The 16,927-nt window shown below is 43.5% G+C and overlaps 2 protein-coding genes across 2 annotated transcripts; both read left to right on the top strand.

The window, feature by feature from the left end:
* Positions 1–7,222: 7,222 nt before the first annotated feature.
* LOC132469808 (uncharacterized) lies at positions 7,223–9,704 on the top strand. Its single transcript, XM_060067874.1, has 4 exons — positions 7,223–7,336; positions 7,971–8,093; positions 8,413–8,600; positions 9,315–9,704. The coding sequence occupies exons 2-4, from the start codon at positions 7,994–7,996 to the stop codon at positions 9,669–9,671; spliced, it is 645 nt and encodes a 214-aa protein (XP_059923857.1). The 5' UTR covers positions 7,223–7,336; positions 7,971–7,993; the 3' UTR covers positions 9,672–9,704.
* Positions 9,705–10,831: 1,127 nt separating this feature from the next.
* LOC132469369 (aquaporin-4-like) lies at positions 10,832–14,359 on the top strand. Its single transcript, XM_060067328.1, has 5 exons — positions 10,832–11,210; positions 11,789–12,245; positions 12,367–12,531; positions 12,942–13,022; positions 13,353–14,359. Exons 1-5 carry the CDS (start codon positions 11,176–11,178, stop codon positions 13,638–13,640), a joined length of 1,026 nt encoding a protein of 341 aa, XP_059923311.1. The 5' UTR covers positions 10,832–11,175; the 3' UTR covers positions 13,641–14,359.
* Positions 14,360–16,927: the final 2,568 nt, after the last annotated feature.

The raw sequence follows: 16,927 nt of genomic DNA, 5'->3' as shown, positions 1-16,927 counted from the left end.
TGCTGCATATGCTTTTTATATAAATATCCTTCTAAATACATCAGAGCAAGTGGTCGTCATTATAACAGAGTTCTTACTCGGTGACTCGTATGGAAATCCCACTGGTGCGCGAGCAGGGGGGAGATGGTCCACTTAGTAAGCTTGAGCCACTGCCCCTCATAATAAAATGTAGCACAAACACACACACACACACACACACACACACACACACACACACACACACACACACACACAATGATTCAATAGTTAAAGCAGACTGTCTCTGTGTTTACCCTACAGGGCGTTCATTAGGTTCCAGAGAAGGGAGGGCAAATGTGTATTTCAGAACACTGACTGCGTAGTGCGACACAGACAAAGAGAACGTTGGTGGTGAACCTATTGGCCTTCTGGGGCTTCACACACACGGCTGGATTAACAGTGATGTTTTACTACTGTCATGAATATGATCATGTTTACTTTAATGGGAAGCAGAACATATTGAGATGTATTTAACGGATTTGGCCACGCATGGTTCTGGTTTAACGACTCTGACCTTTTGCGCATCTGTTACAATTATGGCGTGCAGATGTTTGAAGCGATTTGATGCCTGATGCTTCATGGAGCCGGGCTGGCAGGGCCGGCTTTTATATCCATCTCTCCATGAAGGCTGAATCGTGAAGGGCCTCCCGTGATCTGGAACCGAATAAAGATGATTCAATGCATGAGCCTTTAATCTGATAAACATCTCATGGATCTCCGTCTAAAGAACTATTTACATGCAATATTTTAGTGTATGATCGTTTGGCTTGATTCCTGGAAATGGGGGGAAAAACAGCTCTTGGTAAGCAGTGTAAACAGATAATGTGTACAAATAAACAACATATACAGACATGCACACTCATACACACACACACACACACACACACACACACACACACACACACACACACACACACACACATACTTGTATTTAAAGGGGTAGGTTTGGGCATCTCATTTGTATGAGATTAATGCAAAGTTTTTAGGGTCCAACAACACATCATCTTCATCTGAAGTTATATGAACGCCACATAACATGTTTATTATAAGGCAGGTCAACATATTGTCATATAAATAGTGTTAGGGACGTAAACTTGTTTAGTCTCATTATATGTATGTACAGAAACAAAGAAGCTAATTGCCGTCAATTTGACTTCACCGTCAGGACTTTGAGTTGCCAAAAGTTCATCGCTATAGCGATGACAAAGCTCAGTAGTGGCATCAGGGATGTGTTTGTGTGTGTGTTTGGAGGGGGGGGGGGGAGAGACCTCTATCAAAATAGGTCTCTTCCATTTCATAGACAAGCACTGGATCCAGTGTCAGTGCTAATTTCCAGATTGGGATTACCTCACGTGAGGACCAGCAGTCAGTCCAGACTGGCTTCGTCTCATCATTGTGTTTAAATCTTACCGAGGTCAACAATGTGTGTGGGCGACGATGTGTCGACTCGATGTGTGAGATGTTTTATAGTATGTCTTTATTTTATTTATTTCTTGATTGGAGAATCCGACATGAAGTCATCCAAACAGACAGTGGTAGAGACTCACCAAAACACTTCATGCGGACTGTTGCGGAAATTAACTGAAATGTCTGAGCATGGCTGGGGAAGAAGGGGGGGTCATTGGGGCATGAGCGCGGTTCCATAGCGCTGCCCAACAGCTGTAGACATGACATGTAAAGCTGTTCAGGGGTCGGGGGGGGGGGGGGCTGAACTCCATGTGAATGTCAATGATCTTAATCTTCTGCCAGATGGCAGGATCTGAAGTAGATAAATAGAGGATGCAAGGAGAGAGGTCGCTGTGCTTTCCCTATGCAGGGGTTTCAGTGCAGTCATCCTCACCGGCTTAGAGAGCTGAACAGGATTGTTAGGGCAGAGGGCCAGCATTGACTCATGGGAACAAGGGAGGCACGCGTGTACTGATTCCACATGGTTCATCAGGGTTTTTCCATTCTATATGTTGTATTGTATGACCTTTGAAACGAGTGAGGAGTGAACAGTGACTGCCCGTCGTTAAATTGTCATTTTTGCTTGAAATTTGAGTTCAGTGTCAGGCTTGGAACGGAAGGTGATCCTAATCAGAGGGAGAAAACAACATTTTCAAGGCAACACCAAATTGTACATTGGGTACATCAGTGCCGCGAGTGAGGCAAAAAAGGGAACTGCTGTAGGGAACTTAATTACATGAAAAACCGGTGAACCAAATGAGTCATCAACAGGTGACACTCATTTGCATATAACCAGCAGTGAATGTGGGTCGTTACAGCTGCAAGATTGGGCTGAGTTGATTATGTCAAGCCAACATCAGGCGAAACACGTGGCAGGCGTGACGAGACTGGTTGGAGAACGTTAATACAATAAAGGAGCTCTGGAGAAGCAGGTGGAGGCCAGCAGCTATGGCACATGGCGGGTATCAAACGGCTATGACAGCCGTTTGATACCCTCCACTCCACCTCCACACTGCATCTACGTTTGTTTTCGCATCCTTTGCCAATGTTTGTCCCCAACACTCGGTTAGTGTGCCATTCGTATGAATGGCACACTAACTGTCCCAGAAGTGGGAGTCACATTGGGAGACAGTGATCAATGTTTGTGAGTGAGTTAGCGAGTGAGTTTGTTAGGGAGGTCAGTCTCTCCAGACATTATAGAAAATACATAATTAAATAGATAACCTGTAAGCCATAATGGTAAATTAGGCAAAGCACTTTTTTTTACCAACACACACCCCAGTCAGTCGGTTGGATCACATTGTCAATTTCTGAAACAAACCATTTAGCTTTATTTTTTTCAACAAGTGATTAGTATAAGATAATTACAAAGCTGTGGTTCTTTTTTCCACCGGCAAACCGTAAAACAGCCATCAGAGATGCACACACTGGCCATCATGGTGGCCTGTTCTCGTCTCCATGGCGATATGCAGTAATCGCCCCACTGTGTCAAAGAGATGCTTTGTTCTTGTTTCTGAGGAGCACCCCCAAATTAGCAGGCCTTCATGGATTTATGGGCTGGTGATACGGTCGCTATGTTTCTATACTGAACACTATCGCATTCCTAGTGCCCAGGGTGGTCTTTTTTCCTCCACTTATTACCTCTGTCTCACCTCATGCTCCCTCTATCTCTTTCTTGATGCCTTCATGTTTCTGAAACCAAACCTACTAGCCGATTTTTTGTTTTTGGATCAAATGTATCTTTCTTCAGTTCTCGTTGTTTTTATTCCTTATTTCATCAGCCTAAGTTATTCATGTGTTCATCCGTCTCTTTGAACTGTCTGGTTCAGTGAACGATTCCGATGCCCCAAGGCAGCGTCGGACCTGGGCATCGGCCTAGTGGTGCATGCCAACGCTGTCTAGTACCATCGACTCAGTCCGCATCAGGTCTTCTGATGTGGTTGGCCATTGGGGGCACAATCCTGGCCCTGACCCAGTCCACAGCCTTCCCTATGAACTGCCCATGATCAAGCCGATTTACTAAGGCGCCATTTTTTTTAAATGTGTGTTTATTACTATTGTTATGATGGTGATGGTGATTATTGTCGTTGTTGTGATAACGACTGATGTCATAATGATTCAAATACATTTTGTTTTTCTATTGCATTGGTTGTTTTGAGGATATCTTTCATTTTTATTTATTTTCTTTCACTATAGAATTTCGTTCACTATAGGACACCTGACCGCCCTGCCGCACTAGGGATTCCTCAGAAAGTACCCCAGAGTCCAGGTGCCTGCGCCCTGCTGCCTCCTCCGACCCCCAGCAGAAGCACCAGCTCTGTGGCCCCCTGCTGGCTCAGCTGCTAGAGGGAGATGTCCAGGAAAACCTTTCTGCGTAGCGTCACCAGATGAATCAGTGAATCACAGTGGTGCTAGTGGTACAGCTATGGAGTCAAGTAGGAGTAAGGACAACCAGTACAACGAAATGCAGTTTAACATCTAACCAGTAGGGCAATCATTAATAAGGGCTTTTCCTTATAGCAGTGTTTGAAAAAAGTACATAACACACAGAATGCAGTTTATCATCAATAAGTCCATTATTGAACTGCATAGAGTTTTGAGGAATCAGACAGTCCATAGACCATAAATAGAATGCAGTATGATCATATAAAGTGCATTGTTGAAGTGCATTAATACATTTCTGTGTAAAACAGTGATGTGCGAAGGATCCATTGTTCTCCTTGTGTCTCAGGCCTCCCTCAAGATGGACCGCGCCAGCAGGGCTACCTGCTGTCCTTCATCTGGGAATCCTTCAACCAGAGGAGACTCTCCAGTCATACCATGAAGAGATAAACTAAAAGCGTTGGGGTCATGGGTTATAGGGCCAAACGTCTTATAGCGGTAATATTGGCGTGAAATCACCATTTCCATGTTGATAGCATTAAAAGGGAACTGGTCTGGCGTTCAAGGAAGTTAAGCTTGACATTTATAGTAGCCCTACATCTCTTCTGCTTGATTCTCAGAGCCCACCCAGCGCTTTATCCCCACTATAATCCTACCCCAACAAATGCTTGCATATCGTTTATGAAGCCTGTTTCCAAATCTGATTCCCACTCTCCCTACTTCTCGTGAATCAGCTCTCTTCCAAACCCACTTTCCTTAATCCCTATTTAATTGGTCTTTCTTAATCAATCCTGTATGTTAAATTTACACCAGTATTGGAGTTATCGCATGAACTTGTGAAGACTGTTGCTGATTTGCGATATTAGGATAACTGGAATGGCAATCTGGCCCTGCTTTAGTGCTCTTAAGCAAGGGCACTGCGTTCCTTAATGGTGACTGATAACAAATTGCCTAAAGTATTATTTGGTGAGAGGGGTGACCTAAAAATTGTAGTTGAAAAGCTTCAAAATAGCCTCTTGGTTTCTCCATCACGTATAGGTAGATGATGCATTTACATCTAGCGCCCTCTGCTGGCAGAAACTCGTTTGGCATTTATCATCGGTCATTGTTAGATCAATGTCAAAAACGGAATCTGGGTTGGCCACATTGAACTACAATAAACAAAAAAAAAAAGACTGCTGTGTACAGCCAAAGTGTGCCTGAAGCAGTCAGACAAAGAGGAAATACAAAGTGGATTCCAATATGAGTGAGCAAAACATCCGCTGGTCAGTGACTAGTAACTGGGACGAACGGACGGAGAACAGACACGGGTCCCTTAAAAAGCAGGCTGAACACGAGCCGCTAGTGTGTCGTTAAAACAGTCGTGTTGCATCCCAAGGTGGCAATCAGACTGGCCATCAGCAATCAAGTAAAGAAGGCGGTCAGTCTTTTAGGCGGTAATCACACAGATAGGGGGGTAAGGCATTTCTTCCTGATTGAAGTGCAGAGTCACCTTCAGGGATAGACACCGGCTGGCAGGAAAGACAGACACAGAGTTGTGATTCCAGGGGAAGATCTCATTGCCCCCTTGTTTGTATTTTCATAAGGGGACATCAATAATATCCCCAAGTAGAAAATAGGATCTGCAGTACCAATGGTTAAGTTTGTACAGTTTATGTGTGAATTATTTCGGCTTCTATAAAATGTATATTTTCAATCACACCTTTTTTTTGGGAAATAATTTATAGGCCTATTGGGTGGGGGGGACCACTTCATGTTTTTCAGAAGTTGGAAGAGACCCTTCGTCCCCCCCGGATCTGTGCCCATGAGAGCTGGTTGAATTCTCTAAATGCTATACATACCAATACTACCATACTTTACGCAAGGAATCTCACAATCTCACAATTCCTTGCATGAGCCACATTGAAAGCGACGCACCCTTTTGGCCATTCACGAAAACAAACTATCAACATGACATCTTCTGTCGCATAATTAAGTAGCCTAGTGGAAGTCCAGTCAGATTCTCTTAGCAATGCAGTTGTCTTTTCTTCTGCCCTTATGAATACCTCCACATTTTTGTTGACCCCATGAATTTACAGAGGTCAAGGAAAGAAATTGTACTCACTATTTGCCCGGAGCCTAGGATTTCTTATTTTTTTTATCAACACATTGGATTTATTCATTTCTGTCAGGATGTCGGGAAGAGAATTTCAATAAATATTACAAAGAATGATGCTTAAATAAGTGACCTACCCTAGCTTTAAGATCCTAAAATGCATTATATTCTCACTAATAGTTAGAGATTCTGGGTATGAGCATAAGGTTAATTAACTTCCAGCCATACATTGCGGACTATCTGTGAACCGGGGGCATTACTGGCCAGCTTTATTATTTCATCATGGCTTAATACACTTTGGATAAAGTGTTTGGAGTCTTTGAAATAGCAAATCCATTTGAAACCTTCGATACTTTTCATCTGATAGTATTTGTATGACCTATTGTTCACAGAGGATAGCCATGGAGTACATGGAACATAAAGTAATTCCCAACTCCTTAAGGAACCAGGCAAACAGTTACAAGACCTCCTCGTCAGGAATACTTGGTCCGTCCAACTGAGTATGTTCTGTAATATCAAGTAAAAGATGTTAAAGATGCTCACTGAACATAAAGCATGTTGTAATGGCAGCATGGGTCTGGTGAACTCCTCGTGGGAACACAGGGAGCTGGAAGATAAAGAACTAAAGGTGAACTTAGCATAAGCCATACAGATCTGTCAGGACGGGGCCAGTGATGAGGTTGGTGGACGGCAGACTTTCTGGTTTCTCCCTGTCATCAAGTTGTGATGAATAGCATTAACTACTGATTTACAGTCATAACAACACTATGGTTGCACGAACACAACCCTTTCCCAACCTTTTAACCCTTTTTTACCCTGTGACCCCTTTTTACCTGAGTCATTGAGGAGTAGTCAGCAACCTGTACTGTGGGCAGGATGAACTCTGTTCATAAACCTTCCATTTACGCACCTCCATATCTACAAATCTATCTTTGATATAACAATATCCAATGATTGGACTTATTAATAATGATGAACAGTCCATGACATCCTCCAAAAAGAATACGTCCAAAGTACCTTGACGTCTGGTCTTAACTGGCCTTACATTCACTTCTCAGTCACATGAACTCTTTATTCTTTTGAAAGCTGACATCTCGAAAGAAAGGCAACGTCACCACCCGGGTTCTTACAAGTCCTGTCAACGAATACTATTCAAACAAATCTGGGATTCCAGCTTGTGACAACGCACCCTACTTTTCAACACCATGTGTATGCAGTAAGTCACCGTCATGCCTGTGTGTGATTGTTTGTTTTTCTCCAACACAGATACATATACTTATACTTGTTCACTAACTGACATATATACGTGTATGGGGCAGATGTGTAGTCATCCACCACAGGCTGCTGGCTGCTCTGCTCTCTCTCACAGTCAAGATCCACCTCACCGGTGAAAAGGTAGGATGAACTGCCTTACATTTTCATTCTTTGCATTCAGAATTTGCTGAAAAGAAAAAGACGCTCTACTAGAGTATATAGTATGAGGGTACATTCATATTTTTTAATTGTAGTGTGGGTATGTTAAAACATGTTAAACCCTTAAATAACATCTGATACCTTAATTCCGAATTTAAAAGTATATTTGTGAGGATGCAGACGGCAGCATAGAACTCAAATGTAAATAATAATAATAATAATACATTTAATTTAGAGGCGCCTTTCAAGACACCCAAGGTCACCTTACAGAGCATATAGTCATCATTCAAAACTATGTAAAACAGACTAGGAATAAAAGGAAAACAGAGGTTAAACATGAAGAATAATAATAATTAATAACACTCAAAGAAATCAATGAGGGATGGCGAACAACACATACCAGTGGGCTGAACAAGAGATCTCAGATAGTATTACTGCTCGGAGACTAAAAGGACATGTTAAGTATGTAACAAATATTACTTTTTTATTTTGTTTGTAAGTAGGAGAGATACTATGAAGCAATATAAAGGCGTGATTTGAATGTACAATAATTACCAAAATCCTCTGTGTTGGTTGATCAGCTGTGCTGCTGTGTTCAACTCTGTGTGTGTTTAAGGTGTGACAGCCTTTTAGCCGACCATGGCCAACTCAGTGGTGGTCCACCATGTCCCGCCCTCCCCTCCGGAGCTGACCGGCTGGAGCACTGAACTGCTCGACTGCTGTGATGATATGAATTCCTGTACGTATATCAGTTCCATGACTCTATGTTATCTGCATGATCAAAATGTAACGCCTCATGGAACATCCACTGTTCAGTAGTCATATCATGAAGGGGCACATCAGGATGTGCCCCTGATGTAGCAGCTAGGCATATTCAGCTCACAGACAAAAGGTTCCGGGATCGATCCTCAATGACAGCAGCCTACAACTTGTGAGTGATACCTAATCCATATCTGCTCCTTGATGTTCCTTTATTCAATATGGGGGCACTTTGAGTGAAAGAATCGCATAAATCATGTCAAAGACAATTTCCATCCTTTTAAAAATACTTTTTGCAGGTTGCTATGCATTCTGGTGCTGGCCCTGCTTTGCCTGCACCACAACCAAGAAGTTTGGAGAGAGGAGATGCCTCCCGTTATTGGACATACTCACCCCGGCCGTGGCGGCGGCCGTTGGGATACCTCTGTGTGTACCCCCTGCAGGCCTGGCGCTCCGTGTCGCCATCCGCCACAGATATGGGATCAAGGTCCGTTGCTGCTATAGCGTCACATAGCGTCCTTCACATCCACCTCAGATTGGATACTTACTACGTTCATCTTGACGTTGAAGTGCCTCCAAAAGGGAAGTTTGATGACTAGACGAAGGTACCTCCCATCGAGAGGGTTATGCGACCGCCAACGTACGTGCGGATGTGTGGCTCAAGGAGCGGTTGATGTTTCTAGCTTAAAAAAAGGTTTCTCAAAGTTGGCATGGATCGTGATCTTGGGGATAACACGCCCCTTCTTCCTAGAACTCCCATCCCAAAACACATTTGATTCATTTTCCGGGTGTTCGAATTCAAGCGAAAACTGATGTGCTCACTTTAAAGGAAACATATTATACCACCAGGTGTGAGTGTGATTAGCCGTTTCAAGCCATTTTGTTACAGCTTGCAACGGCTAATCACACTCACACCTGGTGGTATAATCTGTCAACTTTAAAGCAGCATTTTGAAAAGAGAATACTCTTGAATAACACACAGAACATACAGGGCACAATCAAGATACACAGTAAGAATAGAAAGTGGATGTCGGCCATTTAGAAAAAAAACAAGCTGCGTGCCACAATTTATGATTACAACAGGAACACATTTTGCGCAATCACTAACCTTTACAACTATGTAAAAGTTTGTTGTAATGTGCCGCGCTTGGCCCGCGGACCGCCAACTGAGGGACCCTGGTTGTGTTTCACTCTGTAACAGGGCACACTGTGCAAGGACATCATGGCGTCCTGTTTCTGTGGCTGGTGCTCCTGGTGTCAGCTGGCTCGCGAGATGAAGCTACGCAACGGGGTTCCTGGGGTCTGTCATGGGCCGGCTCAAGCCGGTGTGGTCAACATGCAGCCGCCCCCCTCCACACTAACAAGCCCACAGGTTCAACTGGTTCATCAGCCAAGCTTCATCGCTCCCTCACATGGTTATGGGCCCGTAGTGCCGGCTCCTGGGCCAGTGGCGCCAGTTTACTTCACCACCTGGACGGCTGAAACATGCCCAACCTCCGCCCCTGCAGGCGGGGCCTACGCGCTTCCTGGTTATCCCTTTCAGAGCGATTTCCTCTAGTGTTCTCTTCTGATAAAATTGTACATTTCCCAATGCCTTTGTCAATGTTTAGTCAAGTCTAATTTATTAGCCCACTCTGGGAAACTTGCTTTCATTCCAAAAAATTCAATCCATCATGAATACAACATGAAAGGCAACATAGTAATCAGGACAGAACAATGCAATATTGTACAGTGCAAGATTACTTCATGTGAAGACAAATATGAGCAAATTGATGTGTGCAAAAAAGTGCTTAGTGCAATAGGCCTATTTCGTAGTAATTCACCAATAGCAGTGCAAAAAGATTCAGTTGTGATGGCCAGAAAAAGACAGGCTTGATAACTTGGCAAATTAAACAATAATAAATCAATTTTGACAGTGTTTGTGATTTAGTGAGGCTGTAAAAGAAAATGGTATCTTTGGTTTAAAGTTTGAAGGGGACAATGCGAGCGAGAGAAATGTGCCTGCCATTCATTTCTTGGAGGGATCAAATGTAAATTGTAATTTACACAAAGACAGATGAGGATTTATTACAAAAAGTACACTTCAGTCATTTACGAATTTAAAGATAGGCCTAAATGATTTATTCTGCTTTTACTCGAAACCGTAGGCTAGCAAACTCGATGCCATAGTGGCTTGACGTGCGGCAGCTGAGCTGCCGTAAATGTTTTTGATTTTATGCATGACAAGGTCCCGATAGGAAATGTTATAAAAAATAAGAAATAAGAAATAAATAATACAAATAGACCTCTTTACTTCCGGTTTACATATGCCTATCTAATTGGATAACTCAGGTGTTCAGGTTTGGAGTGGTTAATTTCAATAATAATATAATATATATAATAATAATATAATTATACATTTTTAAAAATATATACTTAGCCTAATTGTAAAAAAGTAAATACATGAATGGCGCACTTTAGGCCTACTGATAGCTATATTTATATGTAGGCCTACAATTCTTGGCAATTGGTATGGTTTTATACCAACAAAACTGTAGGGTAGATAATTACGTGCGTGTGTGTGTGCACGCGTGTGTTTAGCGTTGGGGAAGAGAATGGGACGCCCCGCACCAACAACACTGACATCTTTGTCTTTTTCTGGCCTGGAGGCTATGCATCTACTCGGAACGCAGTGAATTTGGGACACCGCTAATGACCAAAACAACATTTGTGTTTGATCAACAGTTTGCCGTGTAACCTCGAGTCGAGACATACAACTTCAAACATTAGAATGGTTTGACATCTTAATTTGTGTTATATTAAATGTAGGGCTATTTCGCGCCGTTTCTTTTAATAGGCCTACATCCTTAATAAGTAAGAAAACTGAAGGTAACTTGGGTTCGTTTCGTTAGTTCGTTATACTTTGAACATTCTGTCCGCCCCGAACAATCCGGCTGAGCGGGAGGAGGGTAACCGCGGGCGCAACCCCCGACCCCAATGAAAGTGGGAACCATAAACACGCGCGCACGCTTCCACTCGCATAAATCACGCACACGTCGCGAGCTGGGACAGCGCCGTGAGACATGAGCGAGTGCAGCAACGCGTTGGCGCGTCTGAGGTGAGTACGATGCAGTGTGCTGCTTGATAAAATACCGATTTTGCGCGCTGTCTTTCGTAGTATTTAATTGGTTATTGGACCAAACTGATCTGGTCGACTTTGGAGCCATCAATGCCTCCTTTTTTTATGTTCAGATGGTTCGGGTTTGTTGGAAACGTTCTTTCTGTTGCTTACACAATCATGGGCAAATTTGTTGTGGTGCAATTAATTAGTTTTTTTACGAATCGCAATTTGACCACCACTGTGTTGGCCATTAGTTATTGTAGGCCCTATTGGTATAAAATAATAATAGTAATACAACTCTCTATTATCGGCCTTTGTTATCCAAAGAGAAAGTTGCATAAAGCTATTGTATTCCACCGTGACCTAATTGGGCCTTCTACTAGGACAGGGATCTTGTTGAGATGTGCAAATGTATTTTCTAGTGGTTTATGGTCGATCCCTTAACACCACGAACATGTAGATGTTATTAACATGTCTGTACTTCTAAACATATATCCATGCATCATATGGATCCATTTTACTCAACAAATGGATTACAACGCAGACCTTTAACGAGTGATCTCCCTTCCCTGCAGGACGTGTTGGTCGAAGTGTATTTGCCACAGCCGCTCGAAACACTGTCGCTTAAGGTGTACGACCAGAATTATGACCGCTTTCAAAGGCGTGTGGACCCAGGAGTTCTGGCGCTGCGTGGCAGCCGAGTTCACCGCAACATTTATCTTCGTGCTGCTCAGCGTCGGCTCGTGCACCAACTGGTCGGCGGGGGACGCGCAGCACGCCTCAGCCCCGGACCTGGTCCTCATCTCGCTGTGCTTCGGCCTGAGCATCGCCACCATGGTGCAATGCTTCGGGCACGTTAGCGGAGCCCACCTGAATCCGGCCGTCACGGTGGCCATGGTGGTGACCAGGAACCTGAGCGTGGCCAAAGCCGTGTTCTACCTGCTGGCCCAGTGTCTGGGCTCTGTGGTTGGGGCCGCCGTCCTGTACGGTGTCACGCCCGAGTCCGTCAGGGGAGGCCTGGGGGTCACCATGGTGATAACAAAGATGACGTTGTAGTACTGTAGAGCGATACTAGAGGTTCTGAATACCTTTGCATTGAGTCAAACTGAAGTACTTACTTTTACCAAAACTGTGATGTGTGTTTACGTGACAGGTCCAAACCAGTATATCGGCGGGCCACGCCCTGGTAGTCGAACTCTTCATTACTTTCCAGCTGGTCTTCACTGTGTTTGCAAGTTGTGACCCTAAACGCAGTGACCTCAGTGGCTCCCCCTCTCTAGCCATTGGCCTTTCTGTGTGTATTGGACACCTGTTTGCTGTAAGTACAAACAACGTTATGAAGATACCATTGTGTTACAGGCCAGTAGGGCTTTTTATTTACTTGTTGTGGGCAAAGGCTTATACAGTGTAAATGAGAAGGCAAATCCTCCTCGGTGTCAAATCAATTATCGGACACAATAGAGATGACGAGAAAGAGAATATTTATAATTTCCATTATAAATATGGACTGTTGGTAACCAAGGGGTAACTTTTATGTATGAAACTTCAAATCTGTGTGAACGTTTTGAACGGACACACAGATTTCACCTTTAGCTACTTTTTGTAGCACTATTATATAGATAAGGATTTAAAAAACATTGCCCTGCATTTTGCTTTATACAGAGTATTGTACAATGTGACGATCATGTGCCAAATGATTTTCATTTCATGTGTGATGGTTACCCTAAGATCCCCTACACTGGAGCCAGCATGAACCCAGCACGGTCCTTCGGTCCTGCCCTGGTCACCTGGAACTGGGAAAACCACTGGGTGACAAAAAATAACTAACTGAAAACACAATCCATCTCACTCACTCCCCCCACTCAGTTATTACTCATTCAAAATAAATCACTTAGTTGCAAGTGCTGAACAATTGATAATAAGGTTCGTTCCAAATCATTTTTCTCAGCAGGGTTCAGCATATCCAGCATGTTCGGATATTACAAGTTTTGAAGTAAAAATGTTCAGGTCCCAATTTGATTTGTTCCTCTTTACGCAATATGCACACTCCAATATACTATACTTGATAGAAAAGCATACTGTCAGAGAAACGTCTGGTGGTGCATGCGTGGGTCTGAAAGAGAGACTGTGTGTTTTTAGGTGTACTGGGTCGCTCCAGTCCTGGGAGGAATCCTAGCGGCCTCTTTCTACACGTTCCTGTTCTGCCCCAACCCCGAGCGGAAGCAGTCCTACTCACAGCACGCCCGCTCCGCGGTTCCTTTCTCCTCCACCAAGTACCGGGAGGTCCAGAGGAGGTTGAGCGTGGACATGCTGGGCAAACAGCCTCTCTTCACCGTCATGGACATGGAGGCAGCCGAGAAGAAGCAGTGGGAGCCGAAGAAGGGGAAGGAGATTGAGGTTTCAGGGGAGGTCCTGTCTTCTGTATGACTAGTCAGGGGCCACCAAGACCCCCCTGCAGACAGCAGTCACCCGCCACTGAAAGAGACTGACCTTCTGTGAGCCCCCCCTTATGCAAACCTATGCAGTGCATAAATATGCAGACCTGATCGGTCACTAGTGGCACACGTATAGCAACGTGAAGATCAAGATCGGTGTTTGAGTTTGATCAGCTCACTGTTTGAAACTGGTTTGAGTTGTTGGGGCAAAGCTGGCCGTAGTTCTTAAAATATAATAACCATGGCCAATTATACATTAAAGAGACCAGGTTGTTATCAGGAATTATTTAAAATGCTAAATAATAAGCCTTGGATATAAATATAATATATGTGACATAATATATATAATGTATCACATGTTACTGTCTAAAGTTAGACAAAAGTTGCCATATTTGCAGTCCACCACTAAAATGTACTTTACCAGTAGTTTTGCTATGTACTTTAAGTTTGATGTTAGATTTTTTATTGATTCTTCTTTTACTTTAACTTGAACTAATTTAGGTGAAGGTTTTTGAAACCACTTCTGTTCACCAGCAGGAGGTGCTAAATACCTACATTCAAAACAGCCATCTGACTATCTGCAGAACTACAAGCTCTACCCTTCCCCTAGTCTGCGAATGATGTTCTCAAGAGCACCTTTTACAGATCCTACTATGCTGTTGTTGTTGTTGTTGCTGTTGTTGTTTTTTCAATAAAATCACTCAAAACACACACTTTTTCATTGTTATTGGTCGAACACTACACCATAGCAATATACAGAACAAAGTCAACACATTTGTTTTCAATGTGTGCAATTGCATTATGCTGACAATACAGTGCCTGTTGTGTTTGGCAGTTAATGGCTGTAATCACATATGGGGTATAGCAATGTTTCTAAGGGGTGGGGGGCAGCAAGGGCTGGGGGAGTGTCATAATTTTTTTATACATAAAAAACTAACAGCAATGACACTTCTTGGCCATGTGGGGTCTTTTATTGCCATGGTTCACATTTCAAATTAAGAAACTCCCACAAGGACTACTATTGAGTAAAAATATAATAAACAAGTCCAACTTTGTAACAGTCTTTAACAGCATAATGCCTCACGTTTTATGTTTTAAGCCCCCAAAACACGGGAGGGTGATGGTGACTGGGGAAAATGCAGCCCTCTGAGAAAAACAAAACAACAACAAAATCTAGACTAATGTATTATCTGAAAGGTGTGATATGCTAGTAATGGCAGCTAGCTACACGACTGAAATGCACCCATGGTTCATTCAAAGTGGTTCTATCACAGTGGTCCTCCTTCTCCATCCCTCCCTTTGTCCTCAGCCATGAACAAGTGACACGGGCGGCAGGAGGTGGTTGGTGGAATGGTAGCATGGGCGGGTATAGGAAGCGGCAGTACAAAAACCTTGATTTATGAAGAACCAGGAGCCCTCACTCGTCAAGCCAGGTGGGCTCTGTGTCATACATAACAATTCAATTCATCTTATTGTCCTGGTTCTGAGGATAGACGTTGTGTAACCAGTCGTGGGAAGGGCGGCCCTAATGCTGGCAAAGTACCCTGCGTTGCTTCCTCCCGAGTCCCACGGCACGGACCTCAAACTCTGGTCCTCCCTGTCCTTCCACCAGCATTCATGCAGTGCAGCCTACTGGACAATAAAACCTTGATAGTCAATCCGGCTTATTCATCTTGGAGGATGAATAACTTTTTCATTATTTTATAGAATATAGTCTTTTGTTTTGGTGATAAGTGAATATTGTTTGGTATCTATCCTTTTTATAACAACACACACACACACACACACACACACACACACACACACACACACACACACACACACACACACACACACACACACACACACACACACACACACACACACACACACACACAAATAGCAACACAACTCTATTGCATTATGGCCCCAGACTGGAAACAAGGCCTGCAATGTTAAACCTGCTTGTAAGAAGAAACACTGCCACACACAAAGTCATGTGCTTGCTCTTCGCCCCATCCACACATCGCTATAGCCTCTCATGTTATACGCAGTATGTGAGAGTCCCAGCTGGTAAAATTTGGCATTTCCATTCCTTTTACGAAAAGCCTCCAAACCAAAAGCTTTACTTTTTTTCAGAACTGCTCTCTATATTTGAAGATTAGTCAAGGAGCCAATTACCTGCACGACATGAAAGCCACCATCCTACACATTTTGCTTTGCTGGGCATACTGGGTTACCCTTTTGAAGAAGAAAGACTGCCTTTTCCCTCCTGAAGCAATCCTTGCATGGAAATCATTACAGACGTAATTCTAAAAGAACTCTACATTTAACCCAGGTTTCCTTATCAGCATGAAGCACGTAACAATCCAAGCCTTCGCCTCCATTCGAAAGATGGAGTGCTAATTGGCCAGAATGCAAAGAAGCTGGATCTGCTAATGCAAAATGTTACCTGTAACCCACAGAAAAGTGAGTGTTTATTTAATGCTTTAGTGAACATCTTGAAGAATTTCTTCACTTTGATCATTTGGTTGGGCAATCATAATACTCATTTTTGATAGCCCAATTCAAAGTGAATGTTTTTTCACTGTACACTTAAGATGTTTTGGGTTAAAGATTGTTTTAGATTAAAACAATGAATATATTCAGATCAAATTGCCCTTTACACTAACGAGCTCATGAAACGGACACATTTCTTCAATGGTAAATGCAGACTGTATACTGGACATGAAAGAAGTCCATGAACCGCAGACCTCCAGTTGCAAGAACCACAGAAGCATGGTTTCAACTGTCATACTGTCGCTCTCCGTAAACAGCAGCCGGCCTCGGGTGTAGGGCTCAACCATATAGGGTGATTTATCATCATTTGTTACCTCACCATGTTATAGGGCAGAGGTATTCAACAGGGAGTACGCAACCCCAGGGAGTCAGCGGAGTTACTGCAGGGGGGTTGCGAAAGTTTTGGTTGATTAGACATTTTTTTTATATTCCCCGTCATTAAATACAAATTAACATGAAACCAACACCTCTCCTGGAACCGTCACCTTATCGTGGTGGAGAGGTTTGCGTGTCCCTGTGAACCTGAGAGCTGTGTTGTCTGGAGCCTTGTGCTCCTGGTAGGGTCTCTCATGGCAGAGTGGTCTCAGGTGAGGGGCCAGACTAAGAATGGTTCATAAAACTCCAATGAATAACGAAAAAAGAGGAGATGTGACCCGGCCCGGAGGAAGCCCGGGGCCCCCGTCTGGAGCCAGGCCCAGACGGAGGGCTCGATGGCGAGCGCCTGGTGGCCGGGTTTGCCAC

Source organism: Gadus macrocephalus, chromosome 12, assembly GCF_031168955.1.
Source record: "Gadus macrocephalus chromosome 12, ASM3116895v1".
NCBI classification, from domain to species: domain Eukaryota; kingdom Metazoa; phylum Chordata; class Actinopteri; order Gadiformes; family Gadidae; genus Gadus; species Gadus macrocephalus.
Note: the sequence above shows the minus strand (reverse complement) of the source record. Positions and strands in the feature narration are given on the sequence as shown.

What these genes read in the sequence shown, in the direction of transcription:
- LOC132469808 (XM_060067874.1), top strand. Translation starts at nt 7,994, where the DNA reads ATGGCCAACTCAGTGGTGGTCCACCATGTCCCGCCCTCCCCTCCGGAG. An exon ending in CTGTGATGATATGAATTCCT is followed by an intron (nt 8,094 to 8,412) that starts GTACGTATATCA and finishes TACTTTTTGCAG; the next exon opens with GTTGCTATGCATTCTGGTGC. An exon ending in GCCACAGATATGGGATCAAG is followed by an intron (nt 8,601 to 9,314) that starts GTCCGTTGCTGC and finishes ACTCTGTAACAG; the next exon opens with GGCACACTGTGCAAGGACAT.
- LOC132469369 (XM_060067328.1), top strand. Translation starts at nt 11,176, where the DNA reads ATGAGCGAGTGCAGCAACGCGTTGGCGCGTCTGAG. An exon ending in GAGGCCTGGGGGTCACCATG is followed by an intron (nt 12,246 to 12,366) that starts GTGATAACAAAG and finishes TTTACGTGACAG; the next exon opens with GTCCAAACCAGTATATCGGC. An exon ending in GGAACTGGGAAAACCACTGG is followed by an intron (nt 13,023 to 13,352) that starts GTGACAAAAAAT and finishes GTGTGTTTTTAG; the next exon opens with GTGTACTGGGTCGCTCCAGT.